This window comes from Podarcis erhardii (genome assembly GCF_964252035.2).
Source record: "Podarcis erhardii genome assembly, chromosome: 2".
Lineage (NCBI taxonomy): Eukaryota > Metazoa > Chordata > Lepidosauria > Squamata > Lacertidae > Podarcis > Podarcis erhardii.
Window position 1 is genome coordinate 43,939,024 of NC_138498.1, and position 12,725 is coordinate 43,951,748.

Below are 12,725 nucleotides of genomic sequence, written 5' to 3' on the forward strand. Positions count from 1 at the left end.
CAGAATTCCTAAAAGCATAATTAATTTTAATATACAGGATTATCTTAGGTGTTCAGGTCTTGTAAGAAAAGGAGCACAGTATCAGTGGAACAACAACGAAAAATTAAATATCAAGAACAAAGTCCCAAAGAATAATTTTTATTAAAACAGAACAAGCAGTATGCAAATTCATCATCCAAGCAGAAGGAGGGAAGGGATTTTGTCTTTGCTTCTAATCCGTTTTGCAGTTGGGGATGAATTGAGCAAGGGTTCTCCTAGGATGCTTTTCAGATTGTACAAAAGCTAGAATGAAAGGAAGATCTGTCAGAATGACTAGTAGAAGCCTCCTTGCCAGAGAGCGAACAACTTACAAATGCCTAAATAAATGATTGGTGTAGAGGGGAAAACAGGGTCTGGAAATCTGCCTTGTTCCTGTTTTTTTTTTTGGGTTCTTCCAGGAAAGTGGGGGTCAGCTATTAAAATAAAAATTATTGGGGGTTGGGACTCCATGGTCCCATTTTCTCCCTGCACACCCTTTCCTGCTAATGGTCTATAACAGAGGTGAGGGATTCCAGCCCATGGAAATAATTAGACCACCCCTCCCAGATCTTGGAGGTTGGCCCATCAAGCCATTTCTGACCAGCTACACCCACCTTTCTCGTACCTACGGTAACTTCATATGTGACAGCAGCCACAGGAAAGTTCACACTGTAGCTGCTGCGCAGGAAGATTCAAGGAGGGCGCTCTCAGGCGAGGCCAGCACTGCAAGTCAGCAGGGCCAACACAAACTATTCATTTCCCCTTTCTCACACACATGCGTGTGTATCTCCCACTTATATTCTCCCCCCCACTTCATTCACTCAGTTGAATCAATGTGTGTGTGTCCCCCAATCCTATCCCACTCTCCACAGTTGCAGCATGCTAGATATATCACAATATCTGCTATATCATGCTGATGAAACAGGGTGTTCCTGACATTGCTTCCTTAGCACAGTCAGCTTCCAATATAGCTGGCCGTGGGTAAAGAAATAGCTTTCTACCCTGCAGTAACAAGCACACTATGATTGTGGAGGAAGTGGAATGGGACTGGTTGGGGGTGGGGCATGTGTTCTTGGGAATGCTGGGAGGGGGGTGGATTCAGAGGCCTGCCAGACTGGATTTGGCCCCCGGGCAGGTGGTTTGCTCATGCCTGGTGTGTATGTCTAGCGTGTAGATTGTGGCTCATGGAGAGTTTGTCTGCAGCTTGCTTACTGCATTGAAATTTGCATCCCACCTTTTCTGCCTGGCGACAGGCCTCTAAAGTGGCTGTCAGTGTGATAATCAATACATGAGAAACTTAAAAGGGTATTCTTTAAGGCAGTGGTGAATTGTGAAGGCTGGGGGGTGGGGGTGGCAGATAATAGAAAATGCCCACTCCACAGGCTTTAGGCGCTGCTGCCGAGCCTCTTTCAAGGGATGCTTTTCAAAGGTTCCATGGTGACCATGACAATGAGAGTTGGGGGAGATGAGGTCATACGACAGCTAGAATTATGGACAAGATGGATGATAGGGGGAAAGTGAGGCTGCTGCTGCCCAAAATGGCAGCCAGGCACAATGAATCTCTTCCCTTCCGTAATATGTGGAAATGTAACTTTGTTCCACCTCATAACATTCTAGATTCACCTAATCAGCTGCTGCTTGGCGTGGGGGTGGGGGACAGACACACTGGAGAGAAATCCAGGACATTGTGACACCATGCTACAAGTTAAGATCTATTCGATGTGCAGTTGATGTTTCGTTGGCAACAGCCACAAACTTACCCTCGCATCTTGTCTGGCCCTCTGTGCCTGTTTCATTGCTGCTGTTGATTTTTTAAAAAATAAATAAATTCCAGCAATCAGTACAAATAACCCCAGCGTTTGTCTTGCATTGGGGTTTGGCGTGTTGAGAGAATCGAGGATTATTTGTGTAGGAGCAGGGAGCTTGCAGCATTTAGAATTGCTGCTTGATAGCCTTGGAAATCTAAGGCTTTCCTAACTGCAGCAAGAGCATTGCCTCGTCCTGCTGCTGCTTCTCCACCCCCCCCTCCCTGCTTCCAAATGCTGAGTGCAGAAATCCTGACAGTAAAGTTAACATCTTTGTGCCCGTTGCTCGTGGCTTTGTGTGGGCTCTTTGCCAAGCTGCATGAATTATTTATTGCACTGCTGCATCGGCAATTGGTTAATGCCCAGTGGGGTATATTATAAAACTGCCAGTGCCTTAGTGCCAGGGGATCTCAGATATGCATAGTGCAGGATAGAATCTGCTCCCCTCATTTCGAACTCGGCTCCACTCCATGAAACAACGAAGAAAAAAATCCTCTGGTTTCCGTGACCTCGAATTGAAGCACTGTTGTTGTGACAAGTGATTAGATTTTAAATGTCCACAAAGGTCGAAGTTCTGAAGGCCCAATCTTTTCCCCCTAGGGAAACAAAATAAATATTTATTTTTTTAAGAAAAGCAAAAGAAATACAGTTCTTCCTTTTCAAACTTAAATTCATTTTACTGCTTTAAGAACGTAAAGTGTATCATTTATGACCTAAGCCAGGAAGGGTTAGAGTGTATTTTTTTGGCATATTTATAAAATTTAAAAGTGAATGTATTGATTTTGTATGTGCAAAAATTGCAAATATGCCCAATTGTAGCTCATTTCCTTCTTTGGATCTTGGGTAAGTTGTCGCCCAAAATTTCAGTTTTCCCATCTGATGCTTTGGCACTCTGCTCCTTTCACAGCCTTGCATCAGGATGCCTTTTCACAGATATTGGAGGGGAGACATGGAAAGTCTGGCCACAAGGGTAGAGCCAGGTCAAAAGGACAGCAGAAACAGGATATTGTTTCTCGTATCACCAAATTAGACTAAAGGTCACCAAAAGAAGGCAAGCAGCAATTCCCAAGTACTGTAATGAAGATCCTGTGTGTTCCTCTCCTGAAGATGGCAGCACTCGCCAGGTGAAAAATGCATCTTGGGTTTGAGTGTTCTATGTGTCATAATTATCATTCTCTAGTGCTGTAGGTTATCTTACAAAAAAATAAAATAAAAATATTAACAGCATTTCATTCATTCTAAAAAAAAAAAAAAAGGAATGTTTTTTAGTGTCTCCCAAAATTTCATATATTTTTTTCTGTTGGACAATTAAAAAATAACAATCAAGGAGGAGGGTACTTTCCTTCCCTTTCCATCCCCCCCACAACTCTGCTTGTGATGTTAGATAATATCAGTTCTGGGAAGAAAATTGTTGAGCACCAGAAATGGAATTGCTCCTAGATAATTATCTGGGTGTCTGGCAAGATAAGGCCTTGCCTTCAATCAGGACAAGTTTGAGATGGTGTAGTAGCCAACTATTGTGGTCACTGAGGTTTTGCCTCAGAAGCAAAGTATAAAGATGCATCCCTTTTGTACTCATTGTCTGTCATTGAGCTTTTACTGAGGGGCAGCAGCAGGCTGTGTTGGTGTGTGTTTGAACCACCCCTTCCTCTTCCCCCCCTTTTGTACAGATCTCTTGGCCTCTTGCTCTGGTAATTTCCAGATTGGATTGCTGTAATATGCTTTATGTGGGCTGCCCTTGAAGACAACTCAGAAACTTCAACTGGTCCACAATGTAGTGGTCAGATTGCTGGCTGGGTTTGCCTTTAGAATAAATATAACCCTGTTCTAAAACAGTTGCATTGGCTTCCCGTTCATTTCCAGGCCCAACGTGCTCAGGATAGTAGTTTTTCAAACCTTAAATAACTTGGGTCCCAGATACAGTGGTGCCTCGCAAGACGAAATTAATCCATTCCGTGAGGCTCTTCGTATAGCGATTTTTTCGTCTTGCGAAGCAAGCCCATTGACAGCTTAACGGATTAGCGCTATTAGCGGTTTAGCGGCTTTTAGCGATCAGCTGTTAAGCGGCTTATCAGCGGATCAGCTGATAAGCGGCTTAGTGGCTTAGGAAAAGGGGGGGAAGGGGGAAAAAACCGCAGGAACTCGCAAGACATTTTCGTCTTGCGAAGCAAGCCCATAGGGGAATTCGTTTTGCGAAGCGCCTCCAAAACGGAAAACCCTTTCGTCTAGCGGGTTTTCCGTCTTGCGAGGCGTTCGTCTTGCGGGGCACCACTGTACCGGCAAGACTGTGTTCTTCCCTGCAGACCCTCCCTGGTGACCTTGATAGTTCCACCTCCCTCAGAGGTTTGTGGGGGCAGGAAAGGGCATTCACTGTGGCAGACCCTAAGTTGTGGGGTTCCTTCTCTACAGATGTGTGTCTGGCTTCTTCACTACCGTATTTTTCACTGTATAAGACACACCAGACCACAAAACGCAATTAGTTTTTAGAGGAGGAAAACAAGAAAAAAAATATTCTGAATCTCAGAAGCCAGAACAGCAAGAGGGATCGTTGCACAGTGAAAGCAGCAATCCCTCTTGCTGTTCTGGCTTCTGTGACAGCTGTGCAGCCTGCATTCGCTCCATAAGACGCACACACATTTCCCCTTACTTTTTAGGAGGGAAAAAGTGAGTGTTATAGAGCGAAAAATACAGTATATGGTTTTCAGCAAATGCTGAAGAGGCATAGGGAGATTCCTATGATGCTAGGTTGGAGAGAATGTGAGGTGTTTGTGCTCAGATTAAGCTTCACTTAAGTGCCCTTTTTTGCATGTTAGGATCTCATTTCTTTGTAGTCTTAGCAGCAGTTGTGGCCATTCCCATTTATGTTACTGAAGCGGTTGGTGGCAGGTATTTTGAGCTGGCATGACATAAGTTAGCACATTGACCTTTGCACGGGTGCAGATGCAAATCATTGCAGTCACATTGCCTATGGTGCTGGTGCAGTTTTAAATCTATAAATCTAGATCAAAGGCAACTCCCCTGCCTGCCCCCACCGTACAGATATTCTCTTGCAAATTTAAAACTGATTCTGATCTTCGATGACCTGCAAAGAGAGGAGGCGAGAAATTGAGAAAACCAAGAAGGCTTGGAGGAGGCATCTGGGCATGCATTCAAGAGATTTAGAGAGGGGCCTAGCTGAGCTTACTCCTTTACAGAGAACTCTTGCATTGTGTTTGTTGTGAGGCGTTTATGTAACAGAATACATGAGCTTAGGTCATGCTTGAGTTTCTGTAGTCCCTGCCTTCAGGAAACTGACTACAATTGTGAGCGGGGTGGAGAAAAGGAGTCAGAGCCAGTGTTTGTAGGAAGGCTTCTTTATTTTGGTGGTTGAGGATGTTGCTGTCTCCGTGTGGTGCAGGCCTGCCTTCGTCTTGGAGTTCACAACACAAGGTTGGTAGAGACTGGCTGTTTGCGTTCTGAAATCTCAACCCTCATTGTGTTTAAAAATTAAAAGCCCAGTATATCCTGTCATTGCCTTTCCGGATCAATAGCAGCAGCAGCAAAGGTATCTGAATTGTATCTGCTAAAGTCGTGCTAGTTCCAACCGGTGCTAGTGGTAGTCTATTTCTGACTCCACAGTATGGAGGACAGAGCTGGGGGAGGCTAGCCTTGTGGCTGGAGAATAATCAGCAAAAATGTAACTTACTAGGAACAGATGCTTTTGCCTGAGGGAACTTTGGTTGCATCTTGGTTAAGAAATGGCCAGTTTCCAGAGGGAAACTGCTGACACACACCATTTTTTCTTCTTGTCCCTGCTCCAATTAAGGAATAACTTCTGTAATCCTTTGGAATGCCTCTTCTCTCTGTATACTGCATGAGACCTGAGCAGGTTCCCAGTGACTGCTTGGTTACAGGCTCCTTACTCATTCAGTCGCTGAGATTTGTCTAGGAGGGTGCTGGATGTCGCTGAAAGTGTGTGCACTTCAGGCAGCTGGATACTTTTGCTGTGTCAAGGTCACATGGTCAGTTCCTATGGGGCCTTTAGATTGTTCAGCAGTTCTTGGCTCCCTAAAGACCTGGTGACACATGTAGAGCCTGAACTTTGAATTACTTTGCAGAAGAGAGAGAGAGAGAGAGTCTGAATGTGCACACACAGACACACACACAGTTTTACTTAGGTCCTAGCAAATTTATGTGCAGAGAATTGTAAGACTCCTTAGTCCTCCAGAGTTGTTCCTGAGAAAGTAGGGCACTGGATTAGAACTCAGGAGGCCTTCTTTCCTTTCCAGCTGCTTTTGCTGTGCTGGGTAATGGAAAACCAAGTTTCTTCCTAGTTCTAAGCCATCAGACAGACACTATGGAATATCACTCCTTTTTCATGGGGAGGGACACGGTTTCAATAATGAATTAGACTCTGGAGTGCAGCATAGCTTAAGGGGGTGATTAATTGATGTAAACTAGCACATTCTGGTTGCTATGACTCGTCAAAGAACCCTAAATAATTATGGCTTAAATTGAAGGTTCCAGTTATGTCATCAGTTGATCAACTCCAGAGAGCAGGAGTTTAAATGGACTTGGATTAAATTCCAGACATGGATGTTTGGCTTGCTCAAACTCGGACCAGAGAACAGAAGGTCTGCTTTCAGGAGACCAAAAATAACACATGAGTTTTGCTTAGATTGTACTGCGGTTAAGAACACCCTCTAATCCTCTGTCAGGTTACTTTTGAGCACTACCATAAAACACCCAGCACTAACTGTGTTGAGTCCAAGTTGCATGTTACATTTTAAAGCCATGAGGTCATTCTGGCAAGTGGTCCCATGCCTCGATGATAACAATGGGGAAGATGCAATCCACGTGCATGGGGATCCAGACAGCGGCCCAATTCATGAGCATGATCCTCTTGACCGGAAAGCATCATAACAGGGCAGGGCTGACACCTGTGCTGCCTCCATGTTCTCGGAGCAGCTTGGTGCACACATTTCGGCCTGAAGCCATCTGGGCTGTGTTACTGAGCTCCCATTGTGTTTCTTGACTTGGGAAGAAGTGAATGGCTTCATTGTGATGTCCAGGTTCTCAGCTGTTGTGTTGCTCAGGCCAAGGGGATCAGTGTCTGCCAGATGGAAGGGTGGGTGGGTGGGGACAGTGCTCTTGGAGGAGTCGGGAAGTCCAGCAAAACCCTGCTGTGCTACATTAAGGAGTGCTCCACTGAGTGTTCAGCATGGACTTTGAACTTGGCACCATGGATTTAAATCCAGGCTGTTCCTCAAGCAACAACATAGAAGCCTGTCTCTAATAATATGGGTGTGTGTGTGTGTGTGTGTGTGGTGTGCCTGCATTTCCTGTGGTATTATGGGAAGCCTGGCATGAGGGCCCATGAGAACATAAGCATAGTGGTCCTAGCATAGGGGCTAGTGATATTCTGAGGGTACTCCATCATGTGAAGCTTAAGGAGGAATGGGCTCAGAATCTGTGGGTCACATGAGGCTTCTTCTCACTCTAGCCATGCTCAGAATCACTGGAGCAGGCAGGCAGGGTCACTCAGGTTCCGTTTTGATTTCTGGCCCTGGCAGCACTCAGTGTTTACAAAGAGCCAGATGCGAGATGGAGCAACTGGGGGGTGGTCTGGCCTTAGGAAAGACATGCAGAAGGAATCCCATCTTCTGCCTGGCCTGCAGAGGAAAAAAACAAGTTACATTGGGGAGAAAAGACTTGTTCTAAAACTCCAAGGTTTGCCTACCAAGGGTGCAGAATTAACCTTGGAGCGCAAGGGCTTGCTGCCCTCCCTTCGTATCAGCAGCACACACCATTCTACATTCCTGTGCCCTGTAGCAATGTCTGCTTGGGTTCCTGGCCCTGTTCCCATTGTGCAGTGGTGAGTCTGTTGCTTGGAAAGAGCTGGGGCTTGCAAGCCAGGATATCTTGGTTTTGTTTTTAGAAAAGGAATACATTAGGGGAGGCAGTGCTGCCCAAGCTTTAGAGCAAGGAAGTAGGGAAAGATTAGAAATTGCTATCTGAACATTTGCCCCTCACCCTCCAGTTCTGGTATATGAAAGCTATAGGCAGCCTCTTTGATCTAGTGTCCTCAAAAAGGAAGGCTAGAGAAGGATTCTTTTGTGTGCCAGCTGGCTGGCTTGTCTCCGGCCTTTGGGCATTCTTAGAGCTATTGTGTGGAAGATAGTTGCTTTCCTTTTATAGCTGTTTGCTGGTCCCAGAGGGGAAAGTCCTAGCATAGAGCAAATCTGGGAGCAATTGTGATTTCATAGAATTGTAGAGTTGGAAGGGACCCTGAGGGTCATCTATTCTTAAGGCTGTTTTTATATAGAGATTGTGGGTGCTGTTATTGACTCGAGAGTTGATACATGAAATATTCCCCCCCCCCCCACAAATCTATGCCAAAGATTATTCCCCCCCCCCATAGCTTTCCTGTAAGACATTAATTTGGTTGAGAGGACTACAGTCCATACACGTTTATACCAAGCCTCTGCAGAATTCAGTGCAAAATCCATAAAGCAGTCTTTTGGGAAATGGGTGCAAGATGTTGGGGAGATGGTTCGTTTGATTTCATGGGCACTCCTGTATTCCAGGCATGTGGTACAGAGCTGCTTGCTCTCAATCCAAGGCATATGAAAGAGCAAGTAGGATAGTGATGAGTGTTGTGCCCTCTGTCCTTACAGTATAATACTTGCCCCAGTCATGCTACTACTCCAGTGCTGGTTAGAGAAGTCTGCTCCCCCTGGTGTTGACCTTTGCATCGCTGGGGCTGCTGCACTGTGTTAGGGTCAGCGCTGACTTCTGTGAAGGAAGCGGGTGAGTCAGCAGCTCCATTTCCTGCATTGCGTCAGGAGGTGTCCAGAACAAGTACTGAGGCTCTCTGGGCTGTGACCTGGCCTGATTCCAACCCACAGCTGAGTGAACTGGCTCTGCACACATGCTCCAGGCTGCAAGAAGGCAGAGCTGCAAGTGTAGGCTCACTGAGGCCCGTTGGTCAAGCCAGACTGCTGGGTTCATTCCCACATCTCCACAAGACAGTTGATTCTGTAGGAACTTTGTTATACACCTGCCTCTCAGAGAAATAACTCTCGCCTGGTCTTTGACTCTCAAAGCAACTTTTTCTTAGAGCTCCTTGCTTGCTTCACTTATAGTCCACAATGCAGATTTTCTGGGCAAATTATTGCAGCGACTTCTCTGGCTGCTACGGAATACTGCTGTAAACTCACAACCAGACTACATGTACAGTGGTACCTCAGGTTAAGAACTTAATTCGTTCTGGAGGTCCGTTCTTAACCTGAAACTGTTCTTAACTTGAGGTACCACTTTAGCTAATGGGACCTCCCACTGCCGCGCCACTGCCACACAATTTCTGTTCTCATCCTGAAGCAAAGTTCTTAACCTGAAGCACTATTTCTGGGTTAGCACAGTCTGTAACCTGAAGCGTCTGTAACCTGAAGCATCTGTAACCTGAGGTAACACTGTAATGTTCAATTAAAATGTGTGTTTTAATTGTGCTACTGTTACTTAAAGCAGCCATGTGGGTCCCTGATCCTGAATGTCCTTCTGGTCTAGATCAGGACCCTGCACCAATTTCTTGCTGCATCTGCTCCCACCGTTCCAACTGCTATTTGCCTGCACACTGTACAAATAATAGCTGGGAGGGGGGAAGACTTTTAGCAGGCACCTGGTGCAGCAGTCCCAGTCTGGATTGGGAACACCTTATGCATCAGGCTATCACACAGCTCCTTTTCCTTTGAAGATACAGTGCCCAGTGTGAGTAATGTAAATTTGCATTATAGCTGCTCTGATGCAAAAATAACTACTACTTCTTTTTTGGCATGTATGAGTTTACAGCAGATCTGGTCAGCTTTGTGCAGAAGGCATTAGTCTTTACTACTGAGTGTCTTCTGTTATCAAAAATGCCAATTTATTTCTCTGTCTTCAATCCATAACTTTAGTAGTAGTTTTCAACGCATTAAAACATCAAATAAAACAGTCCAGAATAAAACAAATTCAAGCTTTAAGGAAAATATTTCAGATCCTTCTCTAAGTGACATTTTGCTTTCCCCATATTTATTTATCTTTTTTATTTATGAAGCTGCCCCATAGCAGAAGTACTCTAGGAAGCCAATGTGGTGTAGTGGTTTGAGTGTCAGACGAGAACCTGGGAGATTAGGGTTCAAATCCCCATTCATTCATTCATCATCATCATCATAATTTATTATGGTCAAAGACCAGCTCAAAAAGCACAACTGGGACAGCTTTCACAAGAATAGAATATGCATGTGAAGCAGTGTATAACAACAGCGTACAGATTAAATTCATTCGTGAAACTCACTGGGTGACCTTGGGCCAGTCACAACCTCCTAGCCAACCTCACAGGGTCATTACAGGGATTAATTGAGATGGGGAGTGAAGCATGTACTCCTTGGGGGGAAAGGTGGGATATAAATGCAATAAATAAGCAAAACATGCCTGGCGCCTGGGTAATTTTAAACACTGCTTTTTACTTCACCCTGTTTTTTCTGTTTGAAAATTATTTTAACCAATTTTTATATTGTTGGCCGTATGCAACAAAGTTCAAAGCAGAGTAGACCCACTGAAATTAAGGAACCTAAGTTAGGACATTTTTATTTATTTAGATTAGTATCTTGTTTTTCCACTAGATGGTATTTGAAGCGCCTTACAGTAACCGTGCAATTTTGAAAAGGGATTCACCACTGATAGAAAAACTCTGGTTTTTCCTATTCCTTCATGCTGACAGTTTTTTTAAAAAATCAGCGGGGGGGATGTGCTCTTACAAATTCTGAGCTAGATAACATCATGTTGAAGGTTGAAATTGGGAAGCTGAAAGCTTCAAATGACAAAAAGGCACATGTGCAGTTAATGTAACTTGAGAAAGAGAGTGAAAAATGGGAATATGCTTTCTAGTCCATTGTTGCTAAAATGAGGCAGCATGAAAAGGCTACAAATAATCAGGGCACAAAATGTCCCATTTTTAAAAAATGACAAAGGGAGGATTGTGCTGGATCCTGGGAGAGAAGGAATACTTCAGAGAAAGTCTTCCTTTTTCTTTCATTTTTTGTAATGTCAAGGGCAAAAGCCTCTGTAGTGCATAGCTCTGACAACGGGATCTGTGCTGCTCTTGCAAAACTGTTCCACAATTTGCCTGCTCAGTGTAAGCATCCAACTGCTGTAGATCCTGTAGCAGTGTATTTGTCTTGTGCTAATTAAGAACTCAGAGAGAGAGAGAGAGAGAGAGAGGGGGGGGGGGGGAGAGAGAGATGCTTTTCTGCCATTGGTCACTGTTGTGTGGATGGTTGCCTGGCGTTTACTAGCTTACAGTAGCATTGCTGATAGAAAGACTACCGCATTTCTTATCACTTCTGCTTTCTGCCACACAGGGGACCTGTGTTAGACTTGAAAACACAGATCCAAATAACTACTAAATTGCCAAAATAAGGAGAAATTGCCAGTGGTTGGTCAGTTGGCTGGTTGTCCTAATAAGCCTGTGGTGCATCCTTAAATTCTTTTGCACCCAGATGAGTCTAATAAAGTCTGCCCACCCCATCCTGCATTAAGGCTTACAAACTGTGAACTTTTGGGCTCCAAAACCATGCCTAGCTTTCTCTCCCTCCCTCCCTCCTTCCTCTGCTCTGCATTTTGCTAGAACATCCAGCCAGAAGCAGAGTTCTGGACGACTTGAAAGCTTGCTTGCTGTTTCTTGGTATTTTACCTCATAAAAGTATCGCCCTACTGCAGTTCTGGGGATTTCCTGGCCCTCTAGAAAGTTCACTCAGAAGGGAAGGCAAGTGGCAAAGGAACAGGGGAAGATGTAGGCCCCACCATTGCTCCCTTCAGCCGTGGCCTGTGTTCCGGTATTGCCAGCGAATACAGGAACTCTGTTAGGAAGTGGTTTGTTTGCTCACAGGCTGGAAGAGCCGTTTGAATCAACAGGCAGGAAATGAGGGTGTAGCCAGCACACAGTTCGAAGCAGACGGGCGGCCTGGTGCGCCTCTCCTGGGGTTGGGATGTCTCTTTCGGAGCCGGACACAAACTCTGAGCATGACCAAGAGGTACAGTCGTTTGAAGGGGGGTGGTATCAGGTTACTTCCTCCCCCCCCCTTTTTTTAAATGATAACCAAACAACTGGGGAGGAAGGGCATTGCATGTGTAGAAATCAGTAGGCCAGTATCAGTATGAGGGAGCAGGAATCCTAGTCTAAGATGAGGGAGTACTGCGTGTGTTGTGAAAGTGGCTTGGGAACTGCACTGCCTTATCTACAAGTGGCTATGCATGTTACAATATACCCTGATGTTCATCTGTGTGTGCATTTGCTGCTCTGCACATCAGAGAAACGGACATGAAAGGCAAAAAAGCACAATGGGGTACAAGTAGCAGGAAGTGTTAACATTTGTGGGCAATGTGCCTCAGTCTGGAACACATAAGACACATGTGAGAGCAGCAGTATATGTGTTTGAGGAATAAATGTTATCTTTTACTCGTTGGAGAAAGGAGGGACTGTAGTACTTACAGTGGTACCTCGTATTACAGATGCTTCAGGTTACGGATGCTTCAGGTTACAGGCTCCTCTAACCCAGAAATACTACCTCAGGTTAAGAACTTTGCTTCAGGATGAGAACAGAAATTGTGCGGCAGCAGCAGGAGGCCCCATTAGCTAAAGTGGTGCTTCAGGTTAAGAACAGTTTCAGGTTAAAAACGGACCTCCAGAATGAATTAAGTTCTTAACCTGAGGTACCACTGTACTCTACTGAGCAAGGTGTCTGAGACGAAGATCAACAGAGATATAACGTTTTGTGTGTAAAAGGGGGGGCAGGGGACATGTAAATGTTAGGGGAGGCCATAACATACCTATAGATTTGGCCGATGAGTTATCACTGCATATACTGGCTATCATGTGCCTAACAC

At 45.0% G+C, this 12,725-nt stretch overlaps 1 protein-coding gene across 3 annotated transcripts in view; it reads left to right on the top strand.

The window, feature by feature from the left end:
* PKN1 (protein kinase N1) overlaps positions 1-12,725 on the top strand; it is a 57,537-nt gene that overhangs the window by 17,771 nt on the left and 27,041 nt on the right. The window contains exon 1 of one of the 3 annotated variants that reach the window (XM_081850575.1): positions 11,655-11,872. The exons of 1 other annotated variant lie outside the window; for it this stretch is intronic. In XM_081850575.1, coding sequence (XP_081706701.1) covers positions 11,828-11,872 — 45 coding nt within the window. In that variant the 5' untranslated portion in view covers positions 11,655-11,827. Of the gene's footprint in view, positions 1-11,654; positions 11,873-12,725 lie in introns of those variants that run through there. One more of the 3 variants, XM_081850574.1, reaches the window with a different exon arrangement.